The 14,186-nt window shown below is 39.7% G+C and overlaps 1 protein-coding gene across 7 annotated transcripts in view; it reads right to left on the bottom strand.

Annotated features, from left to right (window-relative positions):
* The window catches only part of LOC110488151 (DNA topoisomerase II beta), a 47,070-nt gene that overhangs the window by 14,743 nt on the left and 18,141 nt on the right, over positions 1-14,186 (bottom strand). For 4 of the 7 annotated variants that reach the window (XM_021560221.2, XM_021560222.2, XM_021560223.2 and 1 more), the window contains 13 exons: positions 13,556-13,701; positions 13,185-13,282; positions 12,282-12,494; positions 11,871-12,044; positions 11,530-11,631; positions 11,246-11,383; positions 10,858-10,996; positions 2,206-2,363; positions 1,784-1,909; positions 1,361-1,471; positions 939-1,044; positions 586-695; positions 165-257 (listed from right to left, as the gene is read on the bottom strand). In XM_021560221.2, coding sequence (XP_021415896.2) covers positions 165-257; positions 586-695; positions 939-1,044; positions 1,361-1,471; positions 1,784-1,909; positions 2,206-2,363; positions 10,858-10,996; positions 11,246-11,383; positions 11,530-11,631; positions 11,871-12,044; positions 12,282-12,494; positions 13,185-13,282; positions 13,556-13,701 — 1,714 coding nt within the window. Of the gene's footprint in view, positions 1-164; positions 258-585; positions 696-938; positions 1,045-1,360; positions 1,472-1,783; positions 1,910-2,205; positions 2,364-10,857; positions 10,997-11,245; positions 11,384-11,529; positions 11,632-11,870; positions 12,045-12,281; positions 12,495-13,064; positions 13,084-13,184; positions 13,283-13,555; positions 13,702-14,186 lie in introns of all 7 variants that reach the window. The other 3 variants (XM_036971355.1, XM_021560224.2, XM_036971354.1) reach the window with 1 other exon arrangement.

The raw sequence follows: 14,186 nt of genomic DNA, 5'->3' as shown, positions 1-14,186 counted from the left end.
AATGACACCTGGAATTGATAGATCACTCAGAGATGCACAAATACAATATAACACAAAAAAGTGGATACATCTTTTGTTTATTAAAGCTAAGCGGGCTAACAGTCTTCTGGCATGCAGGAGACCCAGGTTTGAACCCAGTCGGTCACACAGTCAGTCCCGCTCACCTCTGGCAGGCCGTGCATCCTCCTCTGTCTCCTGTCCTCCATAAAGTTAGTGAGCCACTCCTTCCTGTCGTCAGTCTTCTTCTTACTGAACGCCTAGAGACAGGCAGCAATGGATAGATCACTGTTCGTGTCATTCAAACAAAATCACTGTCAGTCCTCTCTCCATTTGGCAAGGATCTCTCAAGCAGAGCACTGACAAATCCCAAAGTCAAAACAAAGTCTCAGGTGTGAGTTGACAGAAGGATTGAAGAAAGCACTAAGTGTGTGCACAGCAATCCTCGCTTGAGGAATATATTTTCTAAAATGTTTTAGCCATTTCAGAATTGATTTTCTACCTTTTCTAGACATTTGTTCTGTACATTTACTGAAACCATGTTCAGAAGACCAAGACAGGGAAAAGGAGAGAGAGTGTTAAACCCACCAGTGTGATGGCAGCATCGTCCTCTGTCCCGCCGTATCTAAACATGATCCGGTGTTTCTCCATGTCTGCAAAGTACTCCTTGGCCTCCTTGCTTGTGCTGGTACCCAAACCTGGAACACAAGCAATCAAACACTCAAACCCTTTTCACAGTACCGTGGCAACCCAAACTGTGCTGGCTGGCTAAAATATTATTTTCCCACATTGTCCTTTCCAGCATGCTCCAGCAACTATGGTGGATGTATACTCAGGCCAGTATAGTAGAGCTTGGCTCGATTTGCCTCAGTAGTGTGAAACAGAATAGCTTCTAACAATAATGGTTAGTTTGGAGGATTATCCACATGTGATGAACAAACCTTTGTAGTACTTTATATGCCAGGTTTTAAAGTTGACTGTCTGTTTCTTCCATTCGTCAAACTCTGGAATGCTGTAGAAAGCATGCTCCTGTTTATTCTTGTTCACCTGCAGGAAAGAGTTCAAAGCAGCATTACAACCATGCTTGCTAGTTTTAAGCCAATCTAAACGTTGTTTGTGTTTTATAACAGTTTAAAGTAAGTTGCCATAAGCTGAAATTAGAGGTCACGACTGTGTCATGTAGTCCTTGTCCTATGATGGAGGTTTCAGCCGGTGTAGATTTGCAAACACTGAAGAGTTCAAGCCAAGGGGAAGTGATAGGGAGAAAATTGGGACCGGCTGTACCAATGTATGAATCTTACTTTGACTATATAGAATGTGTCTAATAGCCCAGAACCCCTGCTATTACCTGTGTGAGTCTTACCTTAACGATGGGCGTGATGAACTCCTCCAGGAAGGTGTGTTTGAGCAGGGATGGCCAGTTGTGATGGAAGAAGTTGATGAGCAAACCCTTGATATGGGAGCCATCCTGATCCTGTCAGCAGATCATCAACACAAACACACACTATTAGTATGGATTGTTATGACCCAAGGGTGCATCCAAAATGATAACCTATTCCATATGTAGTGCATTACTTTTGGTGCATTACACCATACTATTTAGGGAATATCATGCCATTTCAGAGTAACCTTAGAGTGTAACTTCAACAAAACAAGGCTTTGAACATGCATACTGTATGAAAGATGCTTTACGCTCATTGTTGTTACAATTATTGATGATGAAAATCCCAAGACATGGGTCAATTATAGACGTCAGTCGTTGGTGGGATTGATAAAGTATTAGAACCTGATCGGTCATGATCATGATCTTGCCGTAGCGTAGGGATCTCAGAGACTCTGGGTCGTCGTAGCTCTTCTTGTACTGCAGACCCACGATCTTGATGATGTTGTTGATCTCTGCGTTCTCCATGATCTGGTGGGAAAGAGAAAAATGGATTGTGTCAGTGTTTCCCCTAACATAATATAGGCAGGGTGGGCCACTCTAGCTCTGGTGGAGTTTGGCTTCAGTTGATCTCAATTTCCTTTTCAGTTGATCTGAATGGTTATTGCCCCACATTTGGGAAATCATTTATGTATTTCCCTTCAGTAATTATCTCTTTACAAGATAACTTATTATTGTGGTGTAAGTCTGATAGCTACTTGAATCATTTAGATTGTAATCACCCATACACTCTCCCAGACCAACCTAACGGCTCTCTACTCTCTCACCTGTTTGTGTGTGGCCTCCCGTACATTCAGGATCTTTCCTCTTAGTGGGAAGACACCATAGCGATCACGCCCGATGACGCCGAGCCCGGAGACGGCCAGGGACTTGGCTGAGTCCCCCTCAGTCAGGATCAGAGTGCATTCAGACGAGTGTTTACCACCTGGGGTGAAGACAGGAGTAAAACGTGCAGTTCAGCTAGTGTTTAAACAGTGTTTATTTTTATTTTTTTGAATATCCAAAACATACAATATACTTGCAGTGAAGCCACTCAACAACTATACCACACCAGTCATCCAACAGACTCCCATTCAGAGCGACACACAGAAGCATCCAGGGTCAATGCCCTGCTCAAGGGCACGTCAACAGATCTCCCACAAGGCCAAAAAAGACAGGGACGCAAACCCTCCAAGATCCCCCCACAGTTCCACATAGCTGTCCCTCCACCACCCGAGACCCCTCCCACAGCCCCCCTGCCCCCCAAGAAAAAAGAAAAGTCAATAATAAAAGAAAATTCATTCCATTCCCCACCCCCCCAATGCACCAACAACCAATGAAGTTAACTCATGAGAAAAAAGACAAAAGAAAACAACGCAAAAAAAACTAAAGACATCAAGGACAACTAAAATCATAACAGCAAGTCCAATAGTGCATGTCTGGCACTATTACATGTGTGTGTGTCCGTGTATGAGTGTATTTGAATGAGAGTGTGTGTATATGCATGTGTACAAACACCTGCACGGCATCAGCCTCAAACAACACTATCTCTCAGTGTCATTCAAACGTACTTTTTATTATGTTTTATTTTTTATACTTTATATTTCACCATCATTCTATCTCCCGCCCAGCAACGCCACTCCCACTTGTCTCCAATTCCACATCCCAACCCTCAGCTTCCCTCAGCCCAGCCCACCTATCTCTGCTGGCTACTCTCTTCGGATTTCTAAGCAACATAAAAAAGTTAAAAGTTTGGGGGTCACTTAGAAATGTCCTTGTTTTAGAAAGAAAAACATTTTTTTGTCCATTAAAATAACGTCAAATTGATCAGAAATACAGTGTAGACATTGTTAATATTGTAAATTACTATTGTATCTGGAAACGGCAGATTTTTTATGGAATATCTACATAGGCGTACAGTGGCCCATTATCAGAAACCATCACTCCTGTGTTCAAATGGCACGTTGTGTTAGCTAATCCAAGTTTATCATTTTAAAAGGCTAATTGATCATTAGAAAACCCTTTGCAATTATGTTAGCACAGCTGAAAACTGTTGTCCTGTTAAAGAAGCAATAAAACTGGCCTTCTTAAGACTAGTTGAGTATCTGGAGCATCAGCATTTGTGGGTTCGATTACAGGCTCAAAATAGCCAGAAACAAAGAACTTTCTCCTGAAACTCATCAGTCTATTCTTGTTCTGAGAAATTAAGGCTATTCCATGCGAGAAATTGACAAGAAACTGAAGATCTCGTACAACGCTATGTACTACTCCATTCACAGAACAGCGCAAACTGGCTCTAATCAGAATAGAAAGAGGAGTGGGAGGCCCCAGTGCACAACTGAGCAAGAAGACACATACATTAGAGTGTCTAGTTTGAGAAACAGACGCCTCACAAGTCCTCAACTGGCAGCATCATTAAATAGTACCCACAAAACACCAGTCTCAACATCAACAGTGAAGAGGAGACTCCGAGATGCTGGCCTTCTAGGCAGAGTTCCTCTGTCAAAGAAAGTTGCAAAGAAAAAGCCACATCTCAGACTGGCCAATAAAAATAAAAACATTAAGATGGGCAAAAGAATAGACACTGGACAGAGGAACTCTGCCTACAAGGCCAGCATCCCGGAGTCGCCTCTTCACTGTTGATGTCGAGACTGGTGTTTCGCAGGTATTATTTAATGAAGCTGTCAGTTGAGGACTTTCTGCTCAATTTAATGTTATTTTAATGGTCAAAAAATATATTTTCTTTCAAAAACAAGGGTATATCTTTCAACTATGCTGTGATGTTTAACGTACAATTTCAATCTATGTAATCGAATAGAATCCACAGATTGTAAAAGTATTTATCTTGAACTTGCAAAGAGTACTAGTATATTAGTAACTGACTGGCCCGGTCTCTCCAGATCTCCTAACAGTACTATTTCTAGGGTCAATTTTAGATCAAATGTTATGCATTTTTAGCCATTCCTTAACCTGAGACCAGAAACAGGCTACCTGAGGGCAATACCAAAATAAATGGTCTATTGATTCTGTATCCTCACAACAAAATCTGCCGAGCGTTGATGATTTTATGCCCCAAATATTCAACATTTTGTTGATGGCAAGAACTCTATATAATAATTTTAGATGAAAAGCACGAAGTCTTGAATCTTGCATCGTTTTATATATCAACTCATACACCCTGTACCATGGAAACTCTCTCCCAACTATTTTGCAATCTGTGTGGTACAGTTGTCAACATCCTGGTCCTCAAATGAAACTGGTATACATTCCTATTTATGCTATTTTTATTCCTCTGACAGTTTTGATCCTTTATATGTGGCAGAAAGACCAGCTCCCCATCTCCTCCCGCTGCCACCTGCCTCCTCCATTTTTGGGTTAATGCTGTAATAAATTGGTTGTACTCTTGGATTGAGCCGATCGTCCCATACAATTCTGATAACTCCATGAAAGACAAAACTCTACCATTCCAATTTACAATATAATTTAAGAACAAAATACCCTTTTCAAACATCTTTCCAATAAATACAGGTATTTTATCAACCAGCACATTTGAGTTCAGTCATAATATTTGTTCTAGCCAGCTCTGCAATGCTTGTTTGAAAAGAGAGAAAATGAGACACGGCAATCTGCACAAAGGCAAAAAGGCCATTTCTAAACTATGAGCGTTTCTTAGTAATCTACTTGAGAACCATTTAGGGTTCAAGTAAAACTTTTGAATAAGTGAAGCTTTTAGAGAGAGGTTTAGTGCTTTTAAAATGTAATACTCTCAACCCACCCAATTAATGTTCATTATATAGATAGACACGCTTTATTTAGTCTGGTTTAGCGTCCCAGATAAAATATTTTTTTTCTCATATGATTTGAAAAACGAATCATCAGGAGTAGGCAGCAGAGTAAACTGAGATATGACTAACGAGTTAATCAGGGACATTTTTCCATAAATAGACAGGCATTTACCTCTCCATGGTTGCAGGATTTTGTCTATTTTTACTTCTCTATTGAAATTCATTGTGGAGAGCTTATTTATATATTTTGTGATAGGAATATCAAGTTTGTCTACTTCACCATCAGTCCATTTTATAGGTAAACTGCAGGGTAATGTAAAAGTTGGATTTTTTAAAGAGCCAATACATAGTCATAACTAGGTTTTAGTCCAGAGGCCAGAAAAGTTATCTAGATCTTCAATGAGACATTGCAGGGATCTGGCTTGGGAACTTAATATAAAACTTGAGTCATCGGCATACATGGACACCTTTGTTTTTAAACCTTGGATTTCTAATCCTATAATGTTGTTATTGGATCTCATTTTAATAGCTAGCATTTAGATGGCCATAACGAATAGATATGGTGATACCAGACATCCTTAACTCCTCTTAACAATTCAAAACTCTCGGAGAAGCAGCCGCTATCTATTTTACACCTGGGGTTGCTATACATTACTTTTACCCATTTTATAAGAGAATTACCGAAATTGAAAAAAATCCAGGCATTTATAAATAAAATCCAGTTTTACTTTATCAAATTACTTTTCAAAATCTGCTATAAATACCAGGCCTGGCTTCTTAGATGTTTCATGATGTTCTATTATTTCTAGTAGTTGTCGTATATTATCTCCAATGTAAAAAACCTGTCTGATTAGGATGAACAATACCTGGTAAAACCCTTTTAATTCTAGGTGCTATGCATTTCGCTAGTATTTTTGCATCACAACACTTTAAGGGGCCTCCAGGTTTTTTTTAATAGACTGGACCTTTATATTTGCCATCTGGGTCTTGTTTTAATAATAGTGAAATCAGACCTTCCTGCTGAGTACCTGACAGACAACCATTTCTATAGGAGTAGGTAAAACAATCTAGCATATCAAAAAAGTTTGAAATACAGTTGAAGTCAGAAGATAACATACACCTTAGCCAAATACATTTAAACTCAATTTTTCACAATTCCTGACATTTAATCCAAGTAAAAATGCCCTGTTTTAGGCCAGTTAGGATCCCCACTTTATTTTAAGAATGTGAAATGTCAGAATAATAGTAGAGAAAATTATTTATTTCAGCTTTTATTTCTTTCATCAAATTCCCAGTGGGTTAGAAGTTTACATACACTCAATTAGTATTTGGTAGCATTGCCTTTAAATTGTTTAACTTGGGTCAAACATTTCAGGTAGCCTTCCACAAGCTTCCCACAATAAGTTGGGTGAATTTTGGCCCATTCCTCCTGACAGAGCTGGTGTAACTGAGTCAGGTTTGTAGGCCTCCTTGCTTGTACACACTTTTTCAGTTCTGTCCACAAATTTTCTATAGGATTGAGGTCAGGGCTTTGTGATGGCCACTCCAATACCTTGACTTTGTTGTCCTTAAGCCATTTTGATACAACTTTGGAAGTATGTTTGGGGTCATTGTCCATTTGGAAGACCCATTTGCGACCAAGCTTTAACTTCCTTACTGATGTCTTGAGATGTTACTTCAATATATCCACATAAATTTTCCTACCTCATGATGCCATCTATTTTGTGAAGTGCACCAGTCCCTTCTGCAGCAAAGCACCCCCACAACATGATGCTGCCACCCCCGTGCGTGACGGTTGGGATGGTGTTCTTCGGATTGCAAGCCTCCCCATTTTTCCTCCAAACATAACGATGGTCATTATGGCAAAACAGTTCTATTTTTGTTTTATCAGACCAGAGGACATTTCTCCAAAAAGTACAATCTTTGACCCCATGTGCAGTTGCAAACCGTAGTCTGGCTTTTTTAATGGCGGTTTTGGAGCAGTGGCTTCTTCCTTGCTGAGCAGCCTTTCAGGTTATGTCGATATAGGACTTGTGTTACTGTGGATATAGATACTTTTGTACCCGTTTCCTCCAGCAGCTTCACAAGGTCCTTTGCTGTTGTTCTGGGATTGATTTGCACTTTTCGCACCAAAGTACGTTCATCTCAAAGAGACAGAACGCGTCTCCTTCCTGAGCGGTATGACGGCTGCGTGGTCCCATGGTGTTTATACTTGCGTGCTATTGTTTGTACAGATGAACGTGGTACCTTCAGGCGTTTGGAAATTGCTCCCAAGGATTAACCAGACTTGTGAAGGTCTACAATTTTTTTTCTGAGGTCTTGGCTGATTTCTTTTGATTTTCCCATGATGTCAAGCAAAGAGGCACCAGGTTTGATGGTAGGCCTTGAAATACATCCACAGGCACACCTACAATTGACTCAAATGATGTAAATTAGCCTATCAGAAGCTTCTAAAACCATTACATAATTTTGGGGAATTTTCAAGCTGTTTGAAGGCACAGTCAACTTAGTGTATGTAAACTGGAATTGTGATACAGTGAATTATAAGTGAAATAATCTTGTGAAATAAACAGTTGTTGGAAAAATGACTTGTGTCATGCACAAAGTAGATGTCCAAACCGACTTGCCAAAACTATAGTTTGTTAACAAGAAATTTGTGGAGTGATTGAAAAACGAGTTTTAATGACTCCAACCAAAGTGTATGTAAACTTCCGACTTCAACTGTACCTCCACCGGTATGCCATCAAGCCCTGGGGTTTTTCCAGACTGAAAGGATTTAATAGCCTTAAAACCCTTTGGATGAATTGCGTGCCCATGGTAAACTGAAAAAAAATCTGTCCAAAATTGCTAATATATGCATATAATTATTAGATAGAAAACACTCTAAAGCTTCTAAAACCGTTTGAATTATGTCTGTAAGTATAGCAGAACTCACAGGGCAGGCAATCTCCCAAACTATTTTGGGGAGCCTGAAACTTGGGGCAACTTTGACGTCATCGCCCCCACCCTTCCCAACCAGCTATGGATCTGGAGACACTTTCTATGTCTTCCACTAGATGTCCTCATTCAGTACAGCGTTGTGCAAATCCTGTGAGTTTTGACCCTTTGGCAGGCAAAAGACTGAGTGTCGCGAGAAAATACACAGTGGCCAGAGCTCGCTTTTTGGAGAGACGTTCCTTTGTTCCAGAATGCCTGAGAAGAAGCAAGAATGTCCGATAGATTAGATAATTGTTTTGTACGTTTAGAACAATCTAAAGCTTGATTCTGTACTTAGTTTGACCAGTTTAGTCGACATATAATATGTAATTTTGAAGTTTTGATGCGCAACTGTTCGGGACCAGAAGTCATTTTGGCTGCATTTCAGCTGGAACTTGAAGCATATGCTAATACAAAGACACACGACTTGAAACCAAATGATGTTTTGGGTAAGTATGACTCCTTCCACTACATTCTGATCAAAGACCATCAAAGGTAAGGGAATATTTATGTTGTAATTTTGTTTTTCTGTTGACTCCAACATAGCGGAGAAATATTGCTTATGTCTGAGCGCCGTCTCAGATTATTGAATAGTGAGCGATTTCTGTAACGTTAAAAAGAAATGTGACAAAGCGATTGCATTAAGAAGCAGTGTATCTTTCTAACTATATGTAGAACATGTATATTTAGTCAAAGTTTATGATGTGTATTGCTGTTATCTGGCGTTATCTGGCGGAGCTATCTATAATTTCTCCGGACATTTTTTAGCATTTTCTGAACATGGCGTCAATGTAAACAGAGATTTATGGATATAAATAGCATATCATTGAAAAAAACATAAATGTACTGTGTAACATGTCCTATTACTGTCATCTGATGAAGATTTTCAAAAGGTTAGTCAATTATTTTTCTTTTAATCCTGTGTTTGTGATTGCATCTTTTGTTTGACAAAATGGCTACATATCGTCTGTGTCTTTGTGGTGGTTTGACATACATATGTGCTATGTTTTCGCCGTAAAACATTTTAGAAATCTGACTCGCTGGGTAGATGAACAAGGTGTTTATCTTTCATTTGAGCTATTGGACTTGTTAATGTGTGAAGGTTAAATATTTACAAGAATATTTTTGCATTCTGTGCGCCACTGTTTCAGTTGAGCGGGGGGGTGTGGTACCCCTAGGGGAACCTGTAACGTTAACAAGATGTATTAATTAAAAAGTTCCTCCTCTGTAATTTGGCCTTCGCACTGATCTTTCTGTACATTTGTTAATTTTCCATGTTTTGTATTATTCCTTACCGTAATCTTCATTCAGTGGGAGAGGATGAGACGGAAAAGAGAACATCTGCTTCAAATATTTAGCTTCCTCTTTTAAAATATCATTTGGGGAATCATAGATTACTTTGTCTTCAGTAATGAGTTTCTGCAAATTATTTTTGTTAGCTTTCCTGTGTTGGAGATTCAGGAAGAATTTTGTGCATTTTTCTCCATATTCCCATCCAGTTTGCTTTATTTTTGTAATAGATTACATTAGATCGTTCTTGAGTTCTTTTTGTTTTTCCTCTAACATATTTTGTATCTCTGTAGTATTGTTTTTATTGCTATCTACCTGTACTATTAGTTCATGGATTTCCCTTTTTAGTCTTGTCTCTTTAGCCAGAAACTGCTTTTTTATTATTGATGAATTGATTATTGAATTCAATGACCTCTGAAGGTACATTTAAAATGTATCCCAAACAATAAGTGGATTTTCTGTTCCTATAATATACTGAAAAAAATTCAGTTTTAACTAAGACAAAATAATTTATGAATAAGTTGTCCTCCAGTAAACTTTGATTAAATGTCCAATATCCCCATCCACGTGGAAAATCTAAGAGTTACGTGAAGGCCAATTAGATGATGATCTGATCACATTCTGTCTCCTATTAAAACTTTAACCTTTGATGCAAGAGAGAAAGACACAATTAAGTATCTCACTAGGTCGGAGTTTTTTAGTCTCCAAATATCCACTATTTCTAATGTGTCCATAATATTTGTGATTTCGTTAAGGGCAAGGTGTGATGATACTTTGTAGAGTGATTTCCTTTACGGTCCATCAAGGTACTTAACACTGTGTTTTTGTCTCCTACCATAATGATTTGATCATTTGTTGCTTGTAAGATCAATAAATTGGTATAATATTTTCAAAGAAGTGTGGATCATCCTGATTTGGACCATATAGATTAATAACTTTCCATGATGGAGTATGTTGTTCCTCCATAGCGTAAAGCTGTTGGTACTCGTCGATTTCCCTCAAGATCTCCTTAGTATCCAGATTGTCTCTTTACTGTTTTTCAAAAGTTTTTAACAATGCGTCTTTCCATGACGACAACTGGTGTCTGTAATACAGCCACCTAGCACTGTTGTTTGGTTAGCAGTGTTTTCTGGCTGTTAAAAGCTAAACACGTCTGGATGTTTTCCAGCATACAGTGTTCAACTGCTCACTCTGATGACGTGTGACGACAATGAGGGAAACAGTGTTTCCCCTAATGTTTTATAAGTGGGGTGGGGCCCCACCGCCTAGCTCTGTTCCCCCAGCCTAATTAAATATCTTCAACAAGTATCAATATAAACATTTGGTAAAATAGGCCCTCTTGGTGGATAATTGATTAGGAACAGGGCAGAGTCGTTGTGGTTGTCTTACCGGCATCATTGGCGTCGTCCAGCTTGGGGATGCCTTTAATCTTGCTGTACTTCACTGAAGAACACTTCTTGTTGAGTTGTGTCTGGGCCTTGAACTTCACCCAGTTCAGGATACTCTCCACAATTCCACAGTTAGTCGCCTGCAGACAAAATAAATAATTTAATATGATATATCATTGTTTAATACTCCAGGTGAACTGAGAACACAAGAGGACATGGAACAGATTTTAGGATCATATGATATCAATTCAATCTAAATAACTTGACTTTCTCAGTGAGGAAACAGTGTATGTAGAGAGTAAATGCACAACATAGGATGTACACATGAAGGAGGTAGTGATATTTCACCGTGGTAAAGAAAAGTCATTTAAGAAGAAGAATCTCCTTACCGCTCTGATGAACTTCTCAGACAGAGGACACTTAGAACCAAAACTCTTGGTTTGGAGGGTCATGTTCTCCTTGGTCTGGGAGTCAAACGTTGGGTTCTCGATCAACGCATTCACAAACACCCAGATGTGGTTCTTCACCTGATGGAGAGAAAAACAAAGCATTAAGACTGACCAGACTTTACATTAGGTTGCTCCTATACCAGTGTACTAAGAATGTAATCACTAGTAACACTATTGTAGTAACATGACAGAAATAACACAGTAATAAGATAGCAATAACTAACCTGGAAGGGTTTGACTGAGACACCAGCTTTGTTCTTCTTCTTCACCACCTCTATTAGCTTGGCTACGATCTGGTCCACCACGTAATCAATGTGTCTGCCACCCTGAATGACACAAAACAAGCAGTGTAGTACATAAAACATGTCTAATGTGGTAGAAAGTGATTAAAGTCATACTCCAAGATGTGAATAGCATTAAAATGCACACTCATCCCAGCATATTTACACGTGCAAATGGCACTTCCTTTCTGTCCATTATTCCTAGATTGGTCAAGTCATAGTTTTCTAAATCAAAGGGTAGATTTCTGGTAAAATAACAACATAATTCCCTGAGGGGATGTTACCTTGGTGGTGGCGATACTGTTGACAAAGCTGATCTGTTGGAATCCCTTCTCACTCATGGTGAGACACACCTCCCAACGCTCGTTGACGGACTCGTTGACCACCTTTAGGGCCACGCCCACCTCATCCAGCTTGTCCTTCACGTACAGGTCCACATAGCTGCGGAACCCTGTCACCTGGGAGGACAAGGACAGGTGAGAGCCTAAACCGGGTCTGGATAGTGGCTCTGGTTGTGGAACGGTTATTAGCAAATGACATTGTATTGAAACAGGTGTAGTGAAATGTTTTTTTCCCAAGTCAAAACGTTCTTCCCAGGGTCTTCCAAGACTTGGCACCTTATGTACAACATATAGTCTGTGTATATGGGACAGCCCATCTTACTATGTGCGGTTACATGGGGCAGGGAGACTTACAGGGAGTTTCTTCCCGTTGAGCATGACTTTGACGCCCTTGCAGGAGCCAGCAATGTCGTAAGCCCTCTTGGTGAGCAGAGCCACGATGTCCATGTCCAGCTTCTCCATCTTGAACTTGGACAGGTCCGGTTGGAAGGTCACGCACGTGAAGTCGTCCCCATCAAAGAACTTTATCTTGGGGTCGCTCGTCTTCCCCATGTTGTTCTGCCAGGTCTAAGGAGGGAGAGAGAAAGAGGGGGAGATAAAAAGAGGGGGAAAGAGAGAGAAAGAAGGGGACAGAGATTGTCATGAAATGCACATTCTTCACATGTTAAGAAAAAAATTATAGTTTTTTATTTTACCTTAATTTATATAGGCAAGTCAGTTAAGAACAAATTCATATTTTCAATGACTGCCTAGGAACAGTGGGTTAACTGCCTGTTCAGGGGCAGAACGACAGATTTGTACCTTGTCAGCTCAGGGATTTCAACTTGCAACCTTTCGGTTACTAGTCCAACGCTCTAACCACTAGGCCACCCTGCTGCCCCAATTAAATATGGTGAATGGTGAAATTCCATCAAAGAGATACGAGTTAATAAAAAGCCTGATTGAACGAACCATCACTATTTTGGTGAGTCATTTCATTGAAAGTGACAATTGTAGGACAAACCACACAAACAAAGACAACAACCATCTAGCTCACGAGAAATAACCAAAATACCCCAAAACTATGTAGAATCCTACAATATCAACATAAAAGTCCTGTGAGACCACCCTCGACAGTGCAAATCAACTCATACTCACCCCCTTACATACTGTACTCCTGCAAAACATCAACTGGAGTTCAGCTGTTTGAAGAACGTTATTTTCAAGGTTGACTAAACAACAGATGTCAATCACACTGTGCTTTCTCGTTGTCTGTACCTGTTTGAAGCTGTGTTTGTACTCCTTGCATGCAGTTTCCACTGTGAACTTTGTGCTGAAGATATTGCAGAGTTTAGCACCGTACCCGTTCCTTCCACCTAGGAGGAAAACAGAAGGGAGACATGCTTTTATCTATGGAGAGATTGTCCTTGAAGAGCTATAGTCATTCACTCACTCCAGTGTTGTGTTACTAAGCACTGCAAGGGGTACCCACAAAACTATTCAGTTGAGATCATAAAAGCAGACAGTAAAAATGGTTTAGGTTGGACGTTCTGTCTGAAGCTTTATCGAAACCATATGAAATGGTGTTACACAAATGGACAATAATTCATTAATTAATTAGATTCTCGTTTTCAGAGTGATTTTGTCACCTGTGACTTTCTTCTGCTCGTCGTCGTAGTTACTGGAGGTGAGGAGGTGTCCGAAGATGAGAGCGGGAACGTACATCTTCTCATCTTTGTGTTCCACCACAGGGATGCCTTTACCATTGTTCCAGATGGTGATGGTGTTGGACTCACTGAAGGAAGAGAGGAGGATGATGAATGTAGGAATAAACTAGGCGGGATAAACAAGGAGGGATAAACAATGCATGCCAAAGAAATTCACAGGACAGACAGAAACATCATGACCCAACTTGAATAATCATTACGTATTTCCATTTAGATGTACTAACCTTTAGATTAGGGCTCTGGCGGTAATGACATTTTGTCAGCTGGTTACTGTCATGCAAAATACATCCGTTCTCACGGTAACTGACCGTTAATTAACAACATGTTGAGCATCTCCAGGCCTCCATGCATACCAGCCACTGATGTGTGCTTTTGGAGCATCTACATTTTAAAAAGTCTAATAAATCAATTTAATATACACCATCACAATACATCCATGATGTATTTTATTCAGCTCTAAAGAAACATTATGATATGAAGAAAATGTATTTCAGAAGAACAGAATATGAGTTGGTCTACTGTATGTTATCTGGCTATGTTCCATGCCATAGAC

Source organism: Oncorhynchus mykiss, chromosome 32, assembly GCF_013265735.2.
Source record: "Oncorhynchus mykiss isolate Arlee chromosome 32, USDA_OmykA_1.1, whole genome shotgun sequence".
Classification (NCBI taxonomy): domain Eukaryota; kingdom Metazoa; phylum Chordata; class Actinopteri; order Salmoniformes; family Salmonidae; genus Oncorhynchus; species Oncorhynchus mykiss.
The sequence above is the reverse complement of the archived record's forward strand: the minus strand, read 5'-3'. Positions and strand labels throughout refer to the sequence as shown.